The following is a 24,243-nucleotide window of genomic DNA, read 5'->3' on the forward strand; positions in this document are numbered from 1 at the left end:
ACTAAATTATTGTAGTTTAAAAATACATTTTCTGTTTTCTCTAATGCCACTCTGTTAAAACTGTTAACTTTATTGTTGTTGTCCTGCGCACAAAATAGTGCATTGTACCACCTTGATAGCTAGAAAGAATAATAATAATAATATATAATGATAAGAATAAAAACTATCATTAGCTGAAAGTTTTTTATATGTAGCAGTGATATTATTGATACCGTAAGCATTTCAGGCTTGATTCAAAGACTGAAATATGTAGGGATTCCTGTATTTTTCATAGAAGGCTTCTTAATCATACCCATATGGTATAGCTCACAATTTCTATAAATGCACAGTATGGAGAGGAGTCTCTTACAAGATTGTGTTAGGTAATGCTTGAGATATCTCTGGTGACTTTGAAGAGAATCTCAGTTTAATGGTGACCACAGGGTGTCACAGCCACCTTCTTAACTTCAGCTTTAACACTAATATTCATTAGCAGTATGGTTTTGTATGTAGAGCAACATAGTTTTCATCTTGTAAACCTGTGAGAAGTTTTGAGGAGCCATTCTGATAATGAGGATTGCAGTCTCCAAGCAGCACAATATTCTCAGTCTGACTCCCTGCTGTTCAGGGGGTACCAGTGAAGTTGCTTTAAATGGGAAGCGTCTGTTCTTCCTCTGAACCCCTCACACCAGAACAGATGGGTGGAACTTGGAACATGGAAGGTTTTACCTCAGAGGTGGTAACAGTGAAGCCACTCATTAACACTGAATTTACCACTTCGTTAGCAACGCTGCTTCCTGTTGAGAAAAGCTAATACAGGCTCTCAGATTGACTGAGCATGCTTTTGTCTGCTTCTGCAGCAATAAACCAAGGAAAACGCACGTCTTCCAGGCAAAATTGTCTTGCTCAGTTATAAATGTTTTGTGAAGAGCTTTATACTTTGCTGCCTGTTACTATATGAAGCCTACATTACTGAGTTACAAAATTGCTGGAGCTGTTGTGCATCACTGTAGGCTTCACTTCTTTTAATTGACTTGTACATTACTGATTCTAAGTGCATGTTTGCACTGCCCATTTCTAACTTGTGTAGGTGATGTAAAGACTCCTGCTGGGTGGTGCATTATCACCATTTTAGGGTGATGGCTTTGGATGTGATCTTATTGGAAGTCGTTATTATAGTGAAAAGTGACCCATCTCAAAACAGCAAAGAAAAGCAAAAATCTAAGAAATGGCAAGATGAGAAACTGGGGCGTCTAGTAAAACATTTGTGTAAAGGTATGTTACAGATAGTAATACAATAAAATATTTCACACGATTTAAACATTTATTATGGCTCTGATGTGAGCGTTGCTGTGTTTCTAAATTGGCCAGTTCAGTGATGGAATAGCAAAGAAAATATATTTTTAATGGCTTAATATTTCATTGTATTTCTACTCCAAATAAAATTACTTGTATCTGCAAAAGTAAGTTATGTTACATTAAGGTTGGTTTTTTTGTTTGTTTCTTTTTTTACAAACTCAGAAGAGGTTAAATAATTGTTTTTTCCTTTTGCCGATTTGAAACAAAACAACTGCAATAAAAGAGAATTTCCTTGAAGCCGTAGTTAGCTTTGAATTGTGTGGATAGCTGTCATTCTGTTGAATTGAAAATACAAGACATATTTTTAAATGTAATGTATGAAGGTGAAACTGGTGGTGTTTAACTAGGTTGTTTTCTCTCCTTAGGAAAAAAGGATGTGCAAAGTGGTCTTCCTGGATTTTGATAAAGGACCATTGCAGGAAGCCATGGATATTAGTTGTGAGTTATAACATTTTAATTCAAAGAGTCTAGGTAATAACTCCTTTTAACTGAATTCTATTCAAAATGTTAATTAGTACCTGAAACTATGTGATTGCAGGAATCAAACCCCCAAAAGTTCAAAGTGAGTAGTACTCTTTAAGGTTAAAATATTTGGTTTCTGTAAAATGTAGATGTCCTGACTCCTGGATGAATATTTTAATTCCTTATGCTCACTATTCTGAGGACCCCTATGAAAAGTGGATGCCAGGTCACACATTGATTTTCATGTGTAGGCAACTCTTTTGTGCTCACTAAGCACTGAATAGATGATTTGATGTATGAATAAGAGTCACTTGTAGAAAGACAAGGCCACCCACAGGGAATTAATATGCAGTAGTTCTCTATACTGAAAGATATTGTTAGTGTCATGCTCTGGATTCAGCATGGTGACTTCATCTGATAGGTAAATCCTAATGAAATGTTTTGTTCTTGGGGTATTTTTTTCCTCACCTTTGATGAGATGTTGTTTAATTTGCTTATCATTTAAAATCACCTTACAAGCAAGTAGGATTTATTTGTTTTAAAGCAAGGGGAGTCCTTTTGTAAGATAGGAATAGGAAGACATCTAGTTTCCTCAGTGAGTTTGGTCCTTTGCTGTGTCTCTGTCACTAATCGGATGCTCAAAATCAGCTTCATTGTGTTATTTCCTTCTGCAGGCTTCCATGTAGCATCAGGTCAATTGTTTGGAAGTACTTCAAAAAAAGTGCTACCTTCAGAAATGTAAAGACTGTTTTAGTTTCCTAAAGAAAGTATGTTTTTAAAAAAAACCAGAATTGCTAGTAGGTGTCTGAGTAGCCTTTACTCCTTACTTTTACTTCTGGTGCGCAGCTGAAGATAATCTGTATTTATGTACATAGAGAATGTATTTGAGTTTGTTTTGACAATCTAAATTTCCCCATCTTGCTTGTGTGTGGGTGTCGGGCTTCTTTAAACTGGAATATTTGGCAGTGACTAGTTTGCTGTATGGTTGTTGTTACTTGCATAGCAAAAAAGTTGTAATTTTTTATTGCTTCATTGATTCACTATAAATGTCCTGGATATCCTGAATGAAAAGTAGATTTCTGACAAAACATTGTTTTAGATTACAGTGTGAAGAGTGATCCTGAAGCAAAGCTGTAAATTAAAGTTGTCATTATTTATTTCTGCAATTGCCTAATTCTTTTCTTGTTTGTTTTTTAGTATAAATATATTTAATGGACAGACCAGCAATATGGATGATTTAGAGATAAATACTGATGTCACTGGTGCTAAAGAAGAGGAAATATTATGTGATGATAATTTTGTATCTGAAGAAGAAGGTGGCATTCCCAAACCAGAAGAGAGTGACACATCATTTCAGAACAACTCATTGTCTCTGACTGAGGAGCTATCAAGGGACAGATCTGAAAAAGCCTTAAGTGGAGGCCAGGCTTCTCTATTTACACACACTGGTGCTCCTACTGTTTCTAGTGAAAACTTTATGTTGTCTAGAGGAACTGCTGTTAATGGACCAGTTTCACACTCCACCTCAACAAAGACTTCCATTATGAATAAAGGCAGCGCTTCATTAACCACTGGACAGCCTGGAGGTCATCTCACAGATTCCTGCTCAACTTTGACAGTGGTTCATGATCTTCAGCTGCCTGCAAAGAGTACAACACAGAAATCAAATCAGCACCAAGTTTTATTTTTGTTACCTGATGTAGCACATGCTAAGAACCTGACTCATTCCATTAAAAATCTACCTACCTCTGCTTCAGTTGGTTGTGATTCACAGAAAACAGTAGGAAACAGTGTAGACAGCACTTTAGTAGACCAAGCAGAAGTTTGTGAGGATGATAAAAATTTACTATTGAAAGATGATTGTGTTGATACATTAACAGGCATTTCCTCAGGTACAGGTGGCTTCAGATCGGGATGTGATCCTAGCTGGGATCCGCAGAAAGAGTTTATACAGTTTCTTATGACAAATGAAGAAACAATAGAGAAGTCTCCCATTCACTGCAAGGTAGGGATAGAAAAGAAGCGAAAAAGGAAAATGGATGTTAGTAAAATAACACGTTACACCGAAGACTGTTTTGATGATACCAGTTGTATTCCTAGTAAATCAAAACTATTAAATGTTGAATTCTTAGAGCAGAATGAGGAGCTACAAATAGTAGAACCACAGAAATATTCGTTGAGTAAAGTAAAGCCTGAATCCACAGATGAAGAGCTGGAAACAGTTGATGGTATCCAGCAGCTCATTTATAGTCCCACTAGTAACTGTGCAGAAGATACTTCTCCTGTTCACACTAGCACTTTTCTATCCAATACTTTGAAAAACAAATGTGAAGAGAATGATTCTGAACCACCATCTACTTTCAGTACTGATGAACCATCATTTTATCCCTGTACAAAGTGCAATGTGAATTTTAGAGAGAAGAAGCACCTGCATAGGCATATGATGTACCATTTAGATGGGAACAGTCATTTCCGGCATCTCAATGTCCCCAGGCCCTATGCATGTAGGGAATGTGGAAGGACATTTCGAGATCGTAATTCACTTCTTAAACATATGATAATTCACCAGGAAAGAAGGCAAAAACTGATGGAAGAAATCCGTGAGCTGAAAGAACTTCAGGATGAGGGTAGGAGTGCACGGTTACAATGCCCACAGTGTGTATTTGGTACCAATTGTCCCAAAACATTTGTGCAGCATGCAAAGACCCATGAAAAAGATAAAAGATATTACTGTTGTGAAGAATGCAATTTCATGGCTGTGACAGAAAATGAACTGGAATGCCATCGAGGGATTGCTCATGGAGCAGTAGTCAAATGTTCAATTATTGGTAGCGACTTGTCCCAGAGAAAAACCCAGAAAAAGGCATCCTTGAAAGATCCTTATTTAGGATCCTCAAGAAAGTCATCAACGTATATGTGTAAGCTGTGTCCATTTGCTACTTCAGCTAGAAGCATTTTAAAAAAACACATGGCATATTTGCATTCAGCATCATGCATTGATCCCTTTGGTAGCCATCTTAGACTTGAGAAAAGAAAAGGCAGCATAATAGAGGAATCTTTAGATTTTCGTAGCAGGACAAAACAGTTGATCAAACATTCTTCTACTTTTCCAAAGAACTCTGCTTTAAAACAGGATGTAAAAAGATCATTTGGCTCTACTTCACAGTCCAGTAACTTCACAAAACTCCACAAGAGACCCTACAGGATACAGAAGGCTCGGAAAAGCGTTTCACAGTCATCTGTAAGTGTGTGCAATCTAAATTCTACAAACAAGAACTTTTTTATTAGAAGTAGCATTGACCAAAAACGTAAATGTTTTCATCAAGCAGCAAAGCAGAAAGCTAGTGCCAAAAAAAGTAATTATTTATATAGACACAAATATGAAAACTACAGGATTATTAAAAAATCTAGTGACTCTTACCCTTTGCATTTAAAAAAGGAAGGGTCCAGATCTGTCAGTGCTTTACATTTGTTTTCTTCATCGAGTAATAATTGTTTTGTCATGGATTCAAATAGCCTTGATTGCAAAAGGGCAGAAGGCTGTAAAGATCATAGGCATGTAGCTGTAAAAAGAGTGGTTAAAGAATCCAAGAGGGAAGGCTCTGTTACAGGAGATAATTTGGATTGCAATCCAGATTTTCTGCATAAAATGACTGTTGTTGTTTTACAGAAACTAAACTCTGCTGAAAAAAAAGACAGCTATGAAACGGAGGATGAAAGTTCATGGGAAAATGTTGAACTATGTGATTACACTACACAGTCTGTGGAGGATGAATCTTACAGTGATATTAATCAGGAGCATGTAAACCTATTCCCCATATTCAAAGGTAAAATGGAAGATAATGAAGCTGCTGATAAATCTTCACTTGGTTATGAGCAGAATGATGGCTTTTATTTTGAGTATTATGAAGATGCTGAGGGTAGTAACTTCTTGCATGATTTGCATGATCCTCAGAATTTAGAAAATGTAGGATCAGCATTGCCAAAGCATAATTCAGTTTTCCATTGGACTGATTTGTCACTTGAAAAGAAGTCATGCCCGTACTGTCCAGCAACCTTTGAAACAGGTGTTGGCTTGTCCAATCATGTCAGAGGACATCTTCACAGAGCTGGACTAAGCTACGAAGCCCGTCATGTTGTTTCACCAGAACAGATAGCAACAAGTGACAAAATGCAGCATTTTAAAAGAGCTGGAACAGGGACTCCTGTTAAACGTGTCAGAAAAGGTAAGATTTGTTTTTTTATTTGAGTACGAAGTAAAGGGGGGACAAAGGGGTTTACTGAGCACTGAACAAGGCTTGAATTATCTTGTAAAGCGTCTTGTCTTGTGATTCACAGTTGTCACATTTAAATGTATATAATTGTCAAAAAACATTATAATTATTTTCTTTGTAGCAATTGAGAAATCTGAAACTTCCTCTGAGCATACGTGTCAGCTCTGTGGTGGCTGGTTCGATACTAAAATTGGATTGTCTAATCATGTGCGAGGACACCTGAAGAGGCTTGGCAAAACCAAGTGGGACGCACACAAGTCTCCCATCTGTGTTCTGAATGAGATGATGCAAAATGAAGAGAAGTATGAAAAAATCCTAAAGGCTTTGAACAGTCGCCGTATTATTCCCAGACCATTTGTTGCTCAGAAATTTGCATCAAATGATGACTTTTTATCTCAGAATGTTATACCTCTTGAAGCATACCATAATGGCCTAAAGACTGAAGATATATCTGTGTCTGCATCGGAGGAAGAAGGGCTGAGTTTCCTAAATGAATGTGATGAAGCAAAAGCAGTACTACATGATGAAAAAAGAAATCAGTCACTTACACTGATAGAACTTCTGAAAAACAAGAGGTTAGGAGAAGAAAGGAATCCTGATATTTCCCCTCAAAAGATTCATAATCAAACTGCAAGAAAGAGGTTTGTTCAGAAATGTGTTCTTCCATTGAATGAAGACAGTCCATTGATGTATCAGCCACAAAAAATGGACTTGACTATGCAGTCAGGTAAGAAGGTGTTTCTTGACAACATTTCCAAAGAATTATATAATTCATAGAAAATGTACAAGTGCAGAGCATTTTATTTGGGATTCTGTTCATTTAATTCTTGTTTCATTTCCAGAGGACACTTGACTGCAAGAGGTAGCACAGCGAATTTTTCTGACATGTTTTTCCTAAAGTGAAAAAAACCCTCGGCATTGCTGAAGGGTTTTTGCATGGAGTATAGTTCCTGTTCTGCATATGACAGGGCATGCAAATTGAAAGTGGACACAAAGTGAGCCTCAGTGAGGAAGAAGGCACATCCTGCAGTGTCCATGCATATTTGGTAGACTAACAGTTCTGAAATGTTTGGGCTTGCAACCCTGTTTTTGGACGTTAAAACAGCTGGTTTGGGAATACTGCATTTAGGTCTTCAAGGTTTGTGCAAGGCAGCATTTGCTCAAACTAACAGAACTGTTGATACCATTATAAATGCATAATACTGCAAATTGGTGAATCACTATCAACTAATTTTTATGGGTTTAGGCCAACATACTCTTACAACATAGATTAATTCTTGTTTGTTGCAAATTGTGGCTCCTGTGAGAAACTCATGCTTGGTTAGGGCCTGTCTATCCTGAGTGACAACCTGTGCTGGTTCAAGTTTTGTTGGCATACAGTTGTAGCCAGCAGGTTTCCAATGCACAGCCTCTGACCATTAAGGACCTAGATTGTCCCTCCACTGAGAATTGTGCTAATCAGGCAATTCTACAATCAACTTCCTAGCTACTCTATATACTACTAGTATACAGACTCTATTAGAGCAGGCTCTTAGGGTGATGTTGTTAACTTACTTGTCACATGAGAATTATTTCTAGTCTTTGGGAACTCTTACAACATCCTTTTTAATGTGTATGTAGAGGTTGCATTTACTGGTTTCTTGGTTGGACACCACCAATGTTTCAGGATTCTCTAGACTGAGGAGCAGGTTCTTATTTTTATACCCCTGACTTTTTTTTGGTGCTTTTTCTTTTCTTGTTATTAACCAGGTTAGTAAAACTGGCAGTGCCTAGTACTTTTTCACCTATATTCTTTTCTTCCTTTAAACAAAAAACCCCAACAATCTGATGTGCTCAGAAGTTCTTTTAGGGGGCTATAAAAGTGTGGCAATAAATCTCTTAAGAAAGGTGGCTTTCTAAAATGACATAGTAGAACTAGGAAAGAATTACATTTTATGTCTTCTGTACGTCTGTGGTTGTCCCTTAAGACTGGAGATTGCTTAATAAAGGAAGTGTATCTGACAGGTTTAATGATTTGAAAAACAATGCTCATGGAATAGTTTGCCAAACCTGACACTGTTTTGCTTTCTGTGTAATATTTACTGCTCAGTACTAGGTAGAACCTGTTTGGTTTTGATGAACAACCAAGTAAAAATAAACATATGCTCGCATAGTACTAACAGTTCTGAATGGGGCCCGATAGTTTTCTGTGGCTGAGGTAACAGAATTTGATAACTAACGCACTGTGCCAGTTGACTTAATAAGAAAATATTTAACATCAAGTTGAAAATCTTCTGGTTTTCCTAAAAAGGGCAAATATTCCTAATTCTGGTTTTAGTTTTAAAAAGGCTTTTACCAGCCAGGTGTTCTTCTTCTGTAACTTGCCTGAAAAAACAGCATGTCTTCTGTGGGCTGCTGGAGAATAGCATTCTTTCTTATCCTGCAGAGACTTTTCAGCTGAGTAGTTTTAGCTTTTTCATTTACTCTTTTAATAATTTATTAGTAGAGATCCTGAAATATTAGTTGACCAAAACAATATGTCTTTGGTAACATGGAGGGAGAAATATTATGGTGAAGTTGAGCAGGAGATAAGTTATAATGGTTTCTTTGTCTGTAAGTGAGGACTTCAGTATTGTTTCATTGTTTTCGTGTGATAAATAGCATGTTGCTTTGTTTATATTTATTTAGCACAAAGATTTTAGCAAAAAACTTCAAATTATTTACTTTCATTATCAATTGTGCATCTAAAATATTGAATAGAACATGCACTGAACAAAATGTTTTGTCTAACAGCTGTTCAGTGGTGTGTTTTACCACCTTTTTCCTCTGAGCCTTCAAGAGCAGCCTAATTTTAGTATTGAGTGCTTTGGTCTTATGGGTAAAACACTTTTAATTACCGCTTTGTCAACTTGACTTTTCAAATTCTCTTTATTGGAAATTCTGAAAGCTCTGAAATTTCTCAACAGAACTGTGCTATTCAAATTACAGGATTGTGTTTTGGAATTAGAGCTTCATTATGTGGAGATCTGTAGGAGCTTGATAGTAGGTATTAAATGCAGAGTAGCCTACTGGGCTCAAGTTGCCTCCTTTCTGTTCTTTTTCAAATAACATGGTTTGGCTTAAAGCACTAGATGGAAAACTAATAACGGTTAACTTGGATCCTTCTAATATACTAAACAATCGCGTCAATGCAGTGAATATATTTTAAACCATCTTTATTGCAGAAAACTTTTTACAACGCTTTGAGAATTTCATTTTTTGAAGAGAGAACTGGATTATAGTTTTCTTTTGAATGATAGGTATGCCTGTGAAGCTTAGAACGTGTGTGCATTGCAATACGACGTTTACAAGTGCTGTTAGCCTGTCCAACCACTTACGCGCTTATGCACGAAAGAAGAGTGCTGGACTTTTGACTGGGACAGGTATGTTTTGTTACAGATGTAAAAGCAAGTCTGTCTATGATACATTTTCTTCATCAGACTGGACAAAAGCATATGTTAATTCAAAATAATTTTGAAGCTTCTGCTGGTAAACAATTTATTTGCCATAAAACTTCAGCAACTTGTAAGAAAACGTATGTTGCTGTTGTCCACTCTCATGTCTGATTTTCATTCTTAGTCTTTGATTTTGGATCCAACACTTAAGGTATGTAAGCAAAACTAAGAGATGGTTGCTTAAATTCATTCTCCTGTGATATCACAACTTCCAAACCAGATAGTTTGCCTTCTAATGAAGTGTTTTAAAGTATCTCAGAAATGAGAGTGGTGGGGAGAAAAAAAAGGCAATGATACAACAAAAAATTTTTACTGTCTAGTACATAAAATTGCAAAGAATACTTCAGTAAAATAGGAAAAGCAAGTAATTTTACAGTTGGTATATTTCTAACAACACATGTAGTTGGTTTCATATCTTGTTTGGCTCATAACCCAAAAACTACCTGCTCTGACACTGAGTGAGGGTAGTACAGCATTTGGCACTGCTATTAATATTTTTATTAAAACACACTTAATTTTGAAATTCTTCTAATATGCCATATTTTGACTTGTTTTCAGAGACCTGCAGCTTGCTTGGCTATAGGTGGTTTCTGAGTTTACTTGGATTATTGCTGAGATTAGTGGGACTTGACATGATCAACAGCAAATTGAGGAGCAGAGATGCAATAAATGAGGAAAATTTGGAGATATGAAGCCTGAAATATTCTATAATTAAGAAGGGCAACTATCAGTTTTCTGTGTCAACAAGCACAGACATTTACATAATGCTCTTGGAACATGTGTAATCCTTTTTTATCTGCAAATGTAATTCATTATGCTAAGAAAGACAAACTGAGTAGCAGGCTTTTTCTGTAGAAGGCTAAAATAAATATTTTTATAATATGGGCCTGTGTGGCTGCCTGGTCTTATGTTGCACTTCATTAATGCTATAAGAAAGCAGATTTTGAAGAAAGTCAGCAGATGAAGTAATACCTAACATGTAGAAGAAGATGCCTTTAGTCAGTGATTCTGAAAATTTTCATATTTATTCAGTGAAAGGGTGATGGTAGTGAACTTCATTTACCACTGCTGTGATTTGATACTAGCCCTGTGGTAAGTTCCTTTATACCTACTGAGGAAGTATTTTTCAGTAGCTATATATTTAAATTGCACATTAATAACTTAACAGTAATTCACTGAAGGAGACACTGGCAAACAGGATAGTACACAGAGATTGAATCCTGGACAGGCACTTTGTACCTAGCTTCCCTTTTGCTAAGTGGGAAAAGTGAAGGAAGCTTGTTTAGGTACTTTCAGGGCTTTTTGATTGTTTTCTCTAAGAAATGTATTTTGCTAGTGAAGTAGTTGCATAGTCGTCAGAAGAGTTAGCACTTTTCTTAAAAGAATGGAAAGAAAACTCATGAGTCTTTTATAGTTGGGCCTAGAAGTTGAATTTGAATTAGGTTGGAAACAAAATGAGGTTAGAAAGTTTAAATAAAAGGTTAAATAAAGTTTAAATAAAAGGTTAGAAACAAAAGTTCGGGGGGAAAAAAAATTCTTTCACTCTCAGAAGGTGGAGCTAAGCCAGATAAATAATTTATATCATGGATAAAGGCCTGTCACTAAAACCATTGACTGAAGGAGTCAGTGTTGAGTTCTGGCTATAACATCATGCAGTGATGTATATTTGTAGTAACTTAGTCTTTACTCTGCTGCAGCTCTGAAGGTTGTAAACTTTGCTCACTGGCTTCTCATTCAAGCAAGCTTAATGCAAGGCTTGAAGACCAAAAATACACTTTAAACAGTTGTTCTATTTGATATTCTACTTCATAAGTTTTGTGAAGATAATTATTTTAATGCAAGATTTCACTAGTACACACTAGTTTTGAAGTACACACAAGTACACACTTGTTACTAGTGTTGTTGCTCTTGGGTAGATCTTGGGTTTTCTAATTAGAAGATGGTTGTGCTTGAGAGCAATTTTGAGATGTCTTCAACTGGACCTTCAGTGGTCTTCAACCATTGTATGGGGACCATGAGACAATGATGGTAGTGTTCCTTTTCATTGAGCCTTTCTTATATCTTCTAAAGCAAACATAACTACCAAAAATAAACCACGGCAGTTGAATAGTTATCTCAGTTTCTTGCTGTAATAAAATAATGGTGTCTAAACATGAATACTGTAATTCTTTTGTCTGGCAGTTGTTATGGGACCTATCTAGACACTACTGTTTATTAGGAGAAATACATGAGAAATATGTGATCTCTGCATGCCACCAAAGTGAGACCTTTCTGAGCATTACATTAGCTTATGTACTAATCTCAGATTTTCCATTTGTTTACATGTGTTTTTGGTATTGACTGTTACAATATTGTTCTTCAAGCAGATGCCCTGCTTCTTCAGTCAGTACTATCATCATACTTGGTTAAATCTTAGCCTGTTTTTCTTTTCAAATGCAACTTGACAGTTCTGGCAGTATAGTAGACATAGTTAAGCATAATGGTAGCTTTGGAGAATGAACTCAAGCAAAACATCCTAGAAGTGAAAGTTCCTAGGCTGTTGGCTGTATGAGGTTAGTCTTTATTAAACTTTATTTGTGCCTATACCAATGCATTACAGATCTACTGTAGAGGAAGTACCTGTGTCTGGAACCTTTTTGTTGTTATTCTGTCCAGCTTTTAACAATGTAATGATCTAACTGCTCATCTTGAGTAGATGTTAATTTCCTTTTATACCTGTTTTGATGTATAGCAACACATTGGTGTTTTTCAGAGCAGGTGGTCAGCTTGCTTCTTTCTTCTGAGTATCTTTAGACCACGGGTCAAACCTACACAAAATCTTCAAAATACATCTCACTGTTCTTCATTATAGTTGTATATTCAGTTTCCTTTCTTTTTTTCTTTCTGGGCTTCTCTTGTTCCCTCCTGCCCTGACTTTTCCTAAGTCTCTTGATTCTTTCTTGCACCCTGGCTTTTTACATCTTCTCTTTATTGACTCTTTTCACATACTCGGTTTCTTTTTACTGGCTTTCATCTTCTGGGAATCACCACTTTCTTCTTTGGTCTCTGCTTCTGTAGGTGGAGACTGCTTTGTCAGAAGTTTGGGAGGGAAAAATAAAGTACAGAGCAAGGAGTTTGGCCTTCAAGCCAACAATGTGACTGAGGTAGCAGTTCATGAGGGCTACTACATATTCAAATAATTTCAAATGTTGTTTTGTCGAACTTGTAGCTTTGGGATGTTTGTGGTGGAAGCATATCAGGTATGCAGAAATCTGAGACCCACTGCCTTTGTGTGTCATTATTCTGTGCTATTACAGTCATGATGAATCCACTGGCATGATGAGCTAATTTTCAGTATCCTATAAAATCCTATAGGGAGAAAATAATAGGAGGGGTTTTTTTTATTGTGCTTCACTGTGCAGTAGTGATGAGGATATACAAGTGATTGAATATTAAAAATTAGCGACTAAATGTACAAGAAAGATAGTTCATTACTTTTTACTTTTTAATTGGCAGTGTTTTCAAATGGTAAATTAGTTCCATTTCTGTGTCCAATTATTCAGCGTGTTTTAGCTTACGTACACTGTAACAAAAGTAATGAAGTCTGAATAAAAGACCCAGCTTTAGGTTTCCTGAAATAAGAAACATTTCATGTTGTGAGACATCAGGAAGCAGAGCATTTTAATTTGGAGCTGCAGACCAAGTGTCATGCATGAAAGGGCCTATAATTGTGACGTGTCTAATTCACTTAGTCACGTTCATTGTAACCTCCTATGTCCATCTGCTTGTCATCTTTCTTGACAAGTCGTTGCAGAGGTTTTTGCATGCAGTGTTTTTACCTAGCGTGTATTTTTTTAAGTAGTGTGTTCTGAAATTGTCCATAAGTATCTCAAGGAGATTCCTCCAAAGTTTGATAGTCTTATGTTTTAAATGGGTTGTTTCTCCATCATGTTCTACCAGCATTTTGAGGAAGTGATGTGACTGGTTGTTTACAAGAACTTTTTCAGTTATCAACTAGGAAACACCAGGCTGTCAAATTTGAAAGGAGATTTCTTCCAAAAAGAAGTAGGCCTTTATGGAGAATGAGGAATGATAGTTTGGAAGCTGTTGTAACTACAAAGTAGTTGTTGAGGATAGGTAATTCCTGCATCTCTCTAGTAATTTGCTGCAGTTTCCGTGCAACTTACTAGAGCTAAATTATCCTTGGTCTTTTCCCAGACGTGATAATAATACACTTTCTGAGGAGGTCATGTTTTGTTACAGTAAAGGCATAGAAAAAGCAGCAACTGAGTTTTGGTCAGAACATGGCTACTTTATGGGGAGGCAGTGGCTGCGGCAACTGTGTGATTTACTTACTGTTTGCAACCACTCGTAAGCATCGTATCAACAGAGTACTCAAGTGTGTGCATGTGACTTTATTTGAACTTGCTGCTCTCTGGATAGACAAAATAAAATTGATGTGATGGTTATGGTTACACATGCCTCATAACTGCTGTTTGAATTGTAGTTTTCAATGAGCTTTACTCAGATATGCCTCCTCCTTCACTCTCCATCTTCACTGGAGTAAATTCTAAACATATTGGTGCTGCTTTGAGTTCCCTAAAATGTGAAAGAATATGCTCACTATCTTAGAAGATAAAGGGAACAAAAAATGACACTTGCAGAACATGGGCTTAGTGTTCTTAGTGTTTTCTGTCTTTTATAACAGCTTCTTGCTTGGGCAAATCTACTGTCAAATTCAGCTGAGTTGCTCTGAGAATTCATAGTATAATCTGAATTCTTTTTTGTAGTCTTCTATGGTGGTATTTTCTTCTCTTTGTTTTATAATTTCCTTATATTCAGCCTCCATCATAAATGGCTCAGAGAACATACCCTTTCTTTTGCTTTACTTGTTTTCTCACTGTTCATAGAAAAGGTACCTTTCAAGGAAGTAGAGACTACCTCTCCTGGTTCATTATGGCAATTTCTGTGAGTGTTGCTGTTGTTTGACTGCACAGTAGTTCAAAGGGGGTTTTTTTCTTAGAAGATGACGAAGATTATACACACACACAAACCCATCGGGTGTCAGGAATCTGTTGCAGAAGACCAATCCAGGTCTTATAGGAAAGGAAAAGCTCTCTGAAATGCTCCAGATGTATGTGAGTAGAATCAGATTTCTTGATGAGAATGAATGTCTTTGCTACCATCAAGGAAGTCAGCAAGTTCTTGTTCCAAATGCAGGTTGGCCTCTCTAGGAGGGGTCTGTTGTGACTACTGCTTCTTTTTTTTCCCCACACATAAACTGACATCAACTAACTGTCATCAGATTCAGCTCATGGACATGTTTGCCTTCTGGTAATACCGACTTGTGTTTCCCTTCTTCCCATGATGTTCCACAAAACTGGCAGAGGCAAAGCTTTTGCTGTGATAACTAATTCAGATAAGTTGCTCCTCGTACAAACAGTTCTCTTCAAAGCATGGGTGTCTGGGTTCCAGTATTTTACCTACTTACATTGCTGGTGGTGTTACTGAAGTTGTGGTATGTAAAATATTTATATATGTGGTAGTTCCTACTTGATACGATAGTTAGCTTTTTTCTTCCTAATTAAATTAAGAATATGTTTCTAGTGAGAGAAAAAAGTATTAAGAACCTGTTGATGCTTGTCCAGAAGCATCTTGGCCATTTCTCTCTCTCTCCCCCCTGCCACCTTGGGTTACTGCCTTTTAATCTAGACTGGTTTTGTTGTTGCTGTGAGAGAAAAATGCTGTAAAGCCTCATTTTCCTAATGTTGATCTGAAGAAGTCTCTCTAGGTTGGTGTCTGCTTGCCACTTATTCTGTTGGTTCTCTGATACCTTCAAACCTCAGAAATTCATTCTAAATTTTAGATAGGTAGAAATCCTTAAGTCTAGGGATAGAACTGGGATACATCCGGTATGTCTACCAAGTTGAAACTTGGGCTACAAGGTATAAGCTTGAGAGGTGCTCATTTGGAGGGCATGAGAAAAAATTAAGGATACAATCAAGACTGTGTGTTCTTTAAGTCAACATGTTTTACCTCACCAGACAATGTCTTATGCTTCAGAACACTAAGAAGTTAATTCTTCTGCTTTATATTCTAGGAGTCAAAACTTTAGCCAAGTGTAACAATTTCTTTTTCCCCATTTTACTGTTAAGATGCTTCAGTAGCATAGCATTATGCCTTCTTGGTATCAAGAATACCACCTGGTCCTGTCTTTCTGGTTTCTGTGGCGTTTTCGTTGAAGTGGTATAACTGGTTGTTTGCAAAAAGTTTTTGTGTTGGAGTTCTATTGTTAGTGTCTTGTGTTTTGGAATAGAGTGTAGCTAGATACATTTCAAGCAGTCACAAATTTCTTGAGCTTTATCAGCTGTTTGCATCATAACAATATTAATTCAGTTTAATTCCCTATTTTGGCCGCTTTTTAGGGTCTCCAGGTTTTGTTTCAGATTCCCATTACATTTGTTTATGGGAGATACAGACCTCAAAGCTATCTGAACTCCTTTGCTATGTGTTTCCTGTTCACACAGGTTAGTTTCATACACAGTTTCAAATGCTTAGACGGAATTTAGAAATTGGCCTTGCCATCCTTGTTGATTGTCCTAATACCAGCTCCCACTGCCAAGGACTAATACATACTTTTTATAAACTTCATTAGAATTCAGACAGGAGTGAAGGGGAAGCTTCATTTGAAATTCTTAGAACAAAAGGACAAATTTTTGCTTTGTGTTGAAAACAAATGGCAGGTGTTTTATTCAAACTAGAAATTCCTGATTGTACTAGCTGAAAGCTGCAACTTCATAAAGTTGTAACTTGGTTGAACATGAGTGGTCTTATGATGGTGCTTGAACTACAAAACCAGTTCTGAGATTTTGACAGTGTTTTATGCATGAAAGGGAATTTCCAATGGTGCTTTGCTTCTGTATAATTCTGCAATAGGTTTGTAGGTCCTTGCTGATACTAAAACAGCAGTTTAATGCTGAATGTCAATTATCTAGTCTTTCAAAGAGCAAGCACAATGCTAAGCTAAAAAAATCAGCTTCGTGTTTCGCCAGTGTATTTCTTAGAATACGCTGTACTTGTTTTGGATTTACGTTATAATTAAATATAGAAAAACAAGGAAGTAGATGTCTTTGCATTATTGCTATAGGGAATACTTACTGAATAACTAATACTCACTGAAGTATTACTTTCACATATGAAAATTTCTCTTCTTAGCTTTAGACTGTAAGCAAAAGAAGTCAAGGTCAAGATCTGGGAGCAAGAAGAAAATGCTGCCGTTACCTCATAGTGCTGATGAAGTTTACATACTCAGATGCAGGTACATTGTGTTACTTTAATGGGAAAAATACATTCTTAAGTGCTTACTAATGGTAGTCATAAAAAAATTTGTGATTGTATCCATAAACATTTGTGATTAAATTGAATAATAGGGAGAAAAGAATTGCCCATTTTCATTAATTTGAATAAGAGAATTTGATTAAGGTGCACTTGGGTGTTAGATTGCCAGTTGTTTCTCTAGCTAAAATCTTATTGGTCATGTCTGAGTAATACTCTGTCATTCAAAAGAAACTTTACAGAAGAGCAACAGATTATTATTACAGGTATTGAAAGTGTGAGAATGTGAGTTGTATAAGCTGCAGGGTTTTGTGCTCACAGTTACTACTGATGAACTCAATTACTACATTTTTCAGCAGCTAAAATATGTAGAAACAAACTTCAAGAAAATTAAGACTTTCCTCTTACCGTCTTTATTTTATATATTTTTTTAAGTAGAGATCAGTGTGTCTTGATGGATTAATTTTAATATTTGCACAGGTTTTGTGGTCTGGTCTTTCGAGGACCTTTGTCTGTTCAAGAAGACTGGATAAAGCACTTGCAGCGACACATTGTCAACGCAAATCTTCCACGGACTGGAGCTGGCATGGTTGAGGTCACATCACTACTTAAAAAGCCTGCTTCAATTACTGAAACTTCATTTTCTTTACTGATGGCAGAAGCAGCATCATAGAACACAGAAACATTTTAAATTTTAATTGGGTGTAAATTTGAAATACTTAATCATTTTTTAAAATAAATTGCTACACTAAATTATGTTTATAAATGCTAAAGACAGAAAATAGAGGAAGTGGATTACAGTAACATCAAAATAAATTGAATACTTAACAGTTACAGTAAGTAGTCTTTATATTTTATATAGGGTGGAAGATGTGTTTTTAAGGTTTTATGTTTTTGTCAGTTACTGTGTTCACTATCAATACAAGACCATTATATGTATGGCAGCCATTTTTAAATTGTTGCACATGGGTACTTCAAAGACAGATTTTAATAAAACAAAGAAACCACGTTCTCTTCAGTGTTACCCAAGATTCTGTTTATTCCAAAAAGAATTACATAGTAAAATAAGATACTATTATATTTTGTTTGTATGTATGTAGTGTTTTGTATAATACCAAGAACTGCTAATACAATTTACTCAACTTAGGGCATTAAATACCATGTACTTCATAGTTCAAGAGACTGTTTTGTTCAAATAGGGCAATTAGTACTATTCTATCTAGGTGTGTAAGTGTTTTTTTTAAATCACATGAGGCTTTTTGTACTAAAAAGTGGAGGGAAACTTGTTTAAACAAATTTCTAAGACAAATATGTACATAATACTGGAAATTTGTGGTAAGGAAATATTCTTTACTTCAGTTGCATTTCTCACTGACAATAAAGTGGTGCATCCATGCTACCTCCTACTTGTCAACAAAGATGGTATTTACCCTTATGTTTTGTATCATACTAGATTCAATCCAACTTTCTTTATTACAAAGCATCTTTTTGTTAACAAGTTTGTTACTTTTATGACAATTTACTTAAAGTCTGACTTGCTTACAGAAGTTTGCCTCTACTATTTTATTTAACACTGTAGAAATGTACTAATAAGCATTGCTCACTACACGGTTAGAGTAGGCTTTTCATTTATAATTATGTTTAAGAGATTGATCATTTTAGAAAATTCAAACACAGATTGAAATGTTTCTACATATGAAGAGAATGTTTACAACTTAAATTTTAGAGCTTGTTTTGGATGTGATTATATGTATGAAAACTGTAACACTATGCTCATGCTAAGGACCTACTTACAGAATTATTGAAATAAATGTGCTGTGAGGATGGAAATATGGTGCAGGTGTCTTGGTCATGATGAATTGTGTTTGTTCATTTAAACTGTCTTCAGAACATGATTTTTGTTTAAATCAAATTAGATTCGTCTACAAATCAATTTTGTATGCAAGTAACATTTCATTTTACTCATATAGGGTAACAGATACTGTAGTTAAGCCAAGGATATGCATTGATATTTTCTTTATATGTAAATAAAGTTAAAAGCAGTTAAAGCAAGAGGAGTATTTTGGTAGAGTATATACATACCTCACTGCCAGTGAAATTGCTTTCCTATGGTATATCTCCTTACCAGAAAAATCTCTAAATAAAAAGGTTTAAAGAAAATCTAAATGCCTATAATGTGAAGCATTTATTTGCATTGTGTGAATTAAGTTTGTGGAATTGATTTGTCTTGCTTGAGATTAGAATCTTCTCATGATTTTACGTAAAAATACATTTACTTGCAATAAACTGAATTGTTCACAGATGCATTACATTTGATTGGTGGAAAGTATGAATAAATGTCTGTCTTCCAGGATGCACGGAGCTCAGAGTTAACACATGAGGCTTGTTAATGTTCTGACAGAATAGATGGGGTAAAAATGCACAGCTGTGCAAGGCAGAGGCTTCAGACAAGGCCATCCTAGCTCTGTCAAGGTTATCATTAAATTAGTGCTGTCAGGTGTTTAACTGTACAAATTGCTACAGTTAAGTTTAGCTTTCTCGTTGAGATTTATTCTCTTGTAAGTGGAAAATTTATGTTGTTACAATTGAAGGCTGGAGGAATACATGCTTTAGAGATTTTAGAAAAGATAACTGGGATGTTGAAGTGTATTGCAGACAAATTGTGTATGCAGAGTAACAAATTTCTGAATTTGTGGATACTTGTGGGACTTTTTTATACTATGTGAAAACTGAAGATTTAAAGCAATGTGTTGAAACAGAATAGAGGGAAATAATCACATCACCTTGAATGTTTATAATGCTTTAATAGAGTGCTTGTTTACCCTTCTCACCAAAAAGGTGCTTGTGAGAGCACCATGTTTTATGGCTGTTTAGCAAATGAAAAGATCAATTAAGTGCAAATGATATTTATCTAGTGTTGTTAAGAATGCTTGTGAGGTGAAGCCATACCGTGCAGAATTTTGCGTTAGCAAAAGACTCTTACTAGATTAATAATAATAATTTTTAAAACCCTACTTACTTCTATTTAATTCATTAAACCCCAATAGTGAGCTACTTTATATAGTACTAAAATGCAAGGTTCTGTCTGAAGAGCACTGAGCTCTAGGGCTGATCAGTTTCCAAAATGCGATTCTGTTGATGAGGAGCGGTCTTCAGTGACAGGCTGTGTGCCCTGCTGGCATCAGATCTTTGTGGTGCAGTTTGAAAAATATGTAGGAGTTCTAGAACTCTTCTGATTATTAAATTAATTGCATATATGGTTGATGCAGGCGGAATAATATTTTAAAGAAAATAGAGTACTATTCGCTGTCCTTAGCCTCTAGTCCTCAAATGGGACTATATGTTTCCCTGGTTTCTGTTGTTGGAAATGCAGGTATTTTTTATCATTATCTACAAGAAAATATAGATCCCCTTCTCTGGAGTTACCAAAATTCTAAATAATGTGGTAGAAGAAGGTAAATTAAATGTCACTTTGTGGTGTCAATCTGATGTTATGTGGCTTGAGGGGCTCTGTGGCAGTCCATGCTAAAGAGCTGGACTTCCAGAGTTGCACATTTAAACACAAGCTTTAGTCTGTTCAGGTTGGCTTAGATTGCTTTGGGGTAAAGGCTACAGTGGCACCGTGGTTTTTGTTTGGTTGATTTTGGTTCTTTATCACAGTCCTACTTGTTTCTGAAGTTATCCTAGTTCCTGGGAAAGGTCTTTTTAGTAGTAGCCTCAGGAAAATCATAGAAGACCACCCCCATACACTTTTCATAAGATGATGGCCTTTATTTCCTAGTCCCAGTGATAGTTCCAAATCCTCTTTCAGAAATTAAAACTCTGCTTTCATTCCTTGAGAAGAAGTTTCTGCAGAACCTTGGACAGGTGATGAATTTGAAGTGCCCGTAGTAGCTGATGCCAAGTGTAGTTCAGGCTGGACGTGTGGAAAATGGAGGTGAGCGGACAACAAGTGCTGAGCATTTACTGCGGTTTGCCCTGCACTGCTTCATGTGGCTCGGGGAGCTGTGAGAGGTGAGCTGCTCCCAAAGGCTCAGGGAGTCCAGCTCTGCTGCAGATCCAACTTCTTCCTCAGGGCTTGCCTTCCCCAGGCGTCAGTGTTAGGAAATGAGCTGCTGGCTGCTCCCGCTGGGGGAGGAGGGGCTGATCGCAGGTGTGGGGAGGGAGAGCGAACGTGCCCGTGCCAAGGTGGGCACTGCCAGTCTGGTGTGAGTCCTGGGCCGGGTGGGTCATGTTTGAGCTGTGTGCCTATGCTAATTCCTGCTGTTTCAGCCATGCTCAGGGGAATCACCAAGCTCTGTGAGGTAAGTGATCACAGGAGAAACGTGAGTTGTGAGCTGGGGCTCAGAGAAGAGCATCCAGAGTTTCTAAAGGTCAGTGTCACAGGATGAGAGGAAGATGCAATGCTGTTTTGTCTGTGATGCTTTTCCTGGGCTAGTTATGGTTCTAGGTTTCCTGCAGTGCTTTAAAGAGGGGTTGTGCATTAAATCTACTTGATTCTGAAAACCTACAGAAGATAAATTGGGCTGAACAAATGTGGAAGCATTAGTAGTGAATAACAAGTACTTGCTTTTAACTAAATGGTTATGGGCTGTGAACAAACCTTTTTAGTTCAGCACTATGGTTAACAGACTTTTCCACTTTTTATAACAGTAGTTAGTGGCCTGGATATTTAAACACCAGTTTCGTATTTTAAAAATTGATTTATATAGTTCTGAGTTTGTTTAAAGAAATCCCCAAACTTTTTAAGGTGGTACTTGCTTTAAGAAGCTGACTGCATTATGATTTCAGATACTTCAATCCACCATGCTTTGTAGGTGCTGTTGCCTGAAACATGGGTAGCAATTGTGATGTAATGGAAACATTTGGCCATAGTGCCAGGTTTGTAATCTCTTGCAATAAAATGTTTCTTTTTAACGCTGCAGGCTTCTTGGTGTTCTTCCCATTGCTCGGAGGTGAGCTGCACTGCACGTGTCATTTAACTGGGGAATTCCACCCCAACCAGAGCAGTTGTGTGGTGATGCACAGGGCAGATTTGCTTGCTGTAGCCACCTGAAAGTTCAGAGAGGTGAGGAAAGGAGGAGGGTATTTACATTCCACTGCTGGAGAGTAAGGATGAAAATTGGTGGTGGAGGGAATGGCACCAGAGCCAGGGGCCCAAATCTGAAGCTGTATCCCAAGTGACAGTGGCTCTCATCCGTGCCCATCTGCCTAATTTTCACTCTACAATCTGGTCTCACTGCTTAAGAATAATTTTTCCCTGCAGCTTTGGCTGCACAGTGTCTGCCACATGTACCTGAGCAGAGCACACTGAAAACCCTGATCTGCCTGGTGCTCTGCAGGTCCTGGTCTTCTGCAGCATGAGAGGATTCATTGCCATACCACAGCCATTCACAAACACTGTAAGAAAAAATTGCAGAGGTTGATGAAATACAGCATAAAAGACTGTTCGGGGGTGTGTTTGTTTTAATAAGGGCTGGAGTGGGGATCCCTTCCATGTTTTGCTGAGGTTGAGCTCTGGCACTACTCATTTTAGTTTCTAGTTGTGCTGTAGACTAATAAGCTTCTATTTTAAAAAAGCAATTAAGAAATCCCTTGTAACTTTAGTGCCCTGTGCCCCTATTAAGATTTTAGTGTTAAGTCAGCCAACAGCCTTTTTCTGAAACTGCTTAGTAACTAAGTCCATCAAGTAGAAAAACGTTGTGGTCCAGTAGCTGGTGTCTAGCTGCAGTGCTTGCCCCTCAGGGAAGTGGTCCTGGCTGTCTCAGCTCGTGCAGGTGGCTCCAGTGTGCCAGAAAGGCAGGTGGAGGGATCTGGGCAGTGTCTCACTGCCTGTGAGGGTGGTTTGCACGTGATGCCTGAAGACTGAAATGGAGTTATTTTGGCTAAAAATAAAAATTTGAATAAATGCATTCCTGTGGAAATGGTCTTCGCTAAGTAGAGACAAGCTTTTTTACAAAGACCCTGAAAGATCTTTCTCATGCAGGCTCCCATGCTCTTTTCACTGCAATTAAAACCCAAGCAAATAGCATCCTCAGTAACTGAGAGCCCAAAGGTTCCAAAATTCTGACTCTTACTGTCCAGTTAGGGAACAAAGGGAGCCTTAGAGCCTTTTCGGAGTTCCCAAGGTGCTTATATATTCCTTATGTTGTATAAATCACAACACTTTAGGGCTTTCTATCCTATATTTTCACTTAAAAGTACACTTTTAACTCGTAAAATCTGAGGTTTGTGTACCAAGTGATGATAACCCTTCTGTTTTTGTGTTAGAGACCTGCAACATGAAACATGATTACATGCTACTCATGGTAAGTGTTCCTAAATATAATCTACCTCTTTTTAAAAATCTGTTTATTAGAAACTGAAAACTTCACATGTAAACCTTTGATTATGTATCTTTAAGTCAGCAGCAGCTGTGAATCATGTTTGTATCTCTCTGTGAAACTCAGCCAAATCCATCCTCACTGCTGTAGCAACAAATGCTGAAGCTCTGAATCCCATTGTGCTCTTTGAAACAGCTTCAGAAAATAATAGACTGATAAAGTAGAATGCAAACTAACACCATTAGTCTGTGTTTTAACCAAATAAGGAATTGTGTGTCACCCAGGTACAAGTCTTGCTGACAAGAAATAATTCTTTCATCTGTCTCTTCTCTGAAAAAACTTAATTGTGTGAAAGTAGGAGAAAGAAAACAGCCTTATTTGGATAAAAAAGCTGGGGAAAAATTTCTAAAAACAAACTAAAACCCGTAGGTTGAAAAAGAAATGGGAAAGAGGACAGCATAAGCTTGGGGTTGACACTTGTTTTTTGGAAGCTAGCTGATGGCTGCATTTCCTGTGCCTCCAAATCTTCAGGGGTGCCTTTGGGTTCCTGGCACAGAGGAGGCTAGGGCAAATATTATTCTTAGCTAAACAGGCAAGGAAGGAGTTTTCACCTAAATCTGTTAGTTAGGCAGTGACAGGGGAAAGAGGCTTTAAATCCAATTTCTTGTGTTGGAAGTCAACTGTACCCATTCCCTTTGCCATCTGGAGTACATTCACTGAGGCTTTTTAAGTGCTCTGTGTAAATCCATAGATACTTAGTCCAATCATGAAAGAACATGAGCTGTTCTTCCCATATATGGCCTCAGTTATGAATTTGCTACTGAAATCTGATTTTTAAGCTTCTGTTCATGGTAGACTGCCATTCATTACCTCCAAAAATTTTCTCCTTTAGTATTTGACATCCATTATTTTGCAACATTCTCTTCTCACGGAAAAAAACCTCCACTACTCAACCCAGTGTTCTCTGACTGCACTGACCATGAGTGCTAATAAATGACTGAAGACTCTGACCCAGAATGTGAGTGTTCTTGCAGGATCCCAAACTCATTTCTTTGCCCT

The 24,243-nt window shown here is 37.1% G+C and overlaps 1 protein-coding gene across 7 annotated transcripts in view; it reads left to right on the forward strand.

Annotated features, from left to right (window-relative positions):
- The window catches only part of ZNF644 (zinc finger protein 644), a 48,585-nt gene extending 29,291 nt beyond the window's left edge, over positions 1-19,294 (forward strand). For 3 of the 7 annotated variants that reach the window (XM_062497074.1, XM_062497075.1, XM_062497073.1), the window contains 5 exons: positions 1,704-1,776; positions 2,998-6,026; positions 6,196-6,801; positions 16,742-16,844; positions 17,342-19,294. In XM_062497074.1, coding sequence (XP_062353058.1) covers positions 3,029-6,026; positions 6,196-6,801; positions 16,742-16,844; positions 17,342-17,534 — 3,900 coding nt within the window. In that variant the 5' untranslated portion in view covers positions 1,704-1,776; positions 2,998-3,028 and the 3' untranslated portion in view covers positions 17,535-19,294. Of the gene's footprint in view, positions 1-1,029; positions 1,255-1,703; positions 1,777-2,997; positions 6,027-6,195; positions 6,802-9,352; positions 9,476-15,162; positions 15,185-16,741; positions 16,845-17,341 lie in introns of those variants that run through there. The other 4 variants (XM_062497078.1, XM_062497077.1, XM_062497076.1 and 1 more) reach the window with 4 other exon arrangements.
- Positions 19,295-24,243: the final 4,949 nt, after the last annotated feature.

The sequence above is a fragment of the Cinclus cinclus genome, chromosome 8 (genome assembly GCF_963662255.1).
Source record: "Cinclus cinclus chromosome 8, bCinCin1.1, whole genome shotgun sequence".
Lineage (NCBI taxonomy): Eukaryota > Metazoa > Chordata > Aves > Passeriformes > Cinclidae > Cinclus > Cinclus cinclus.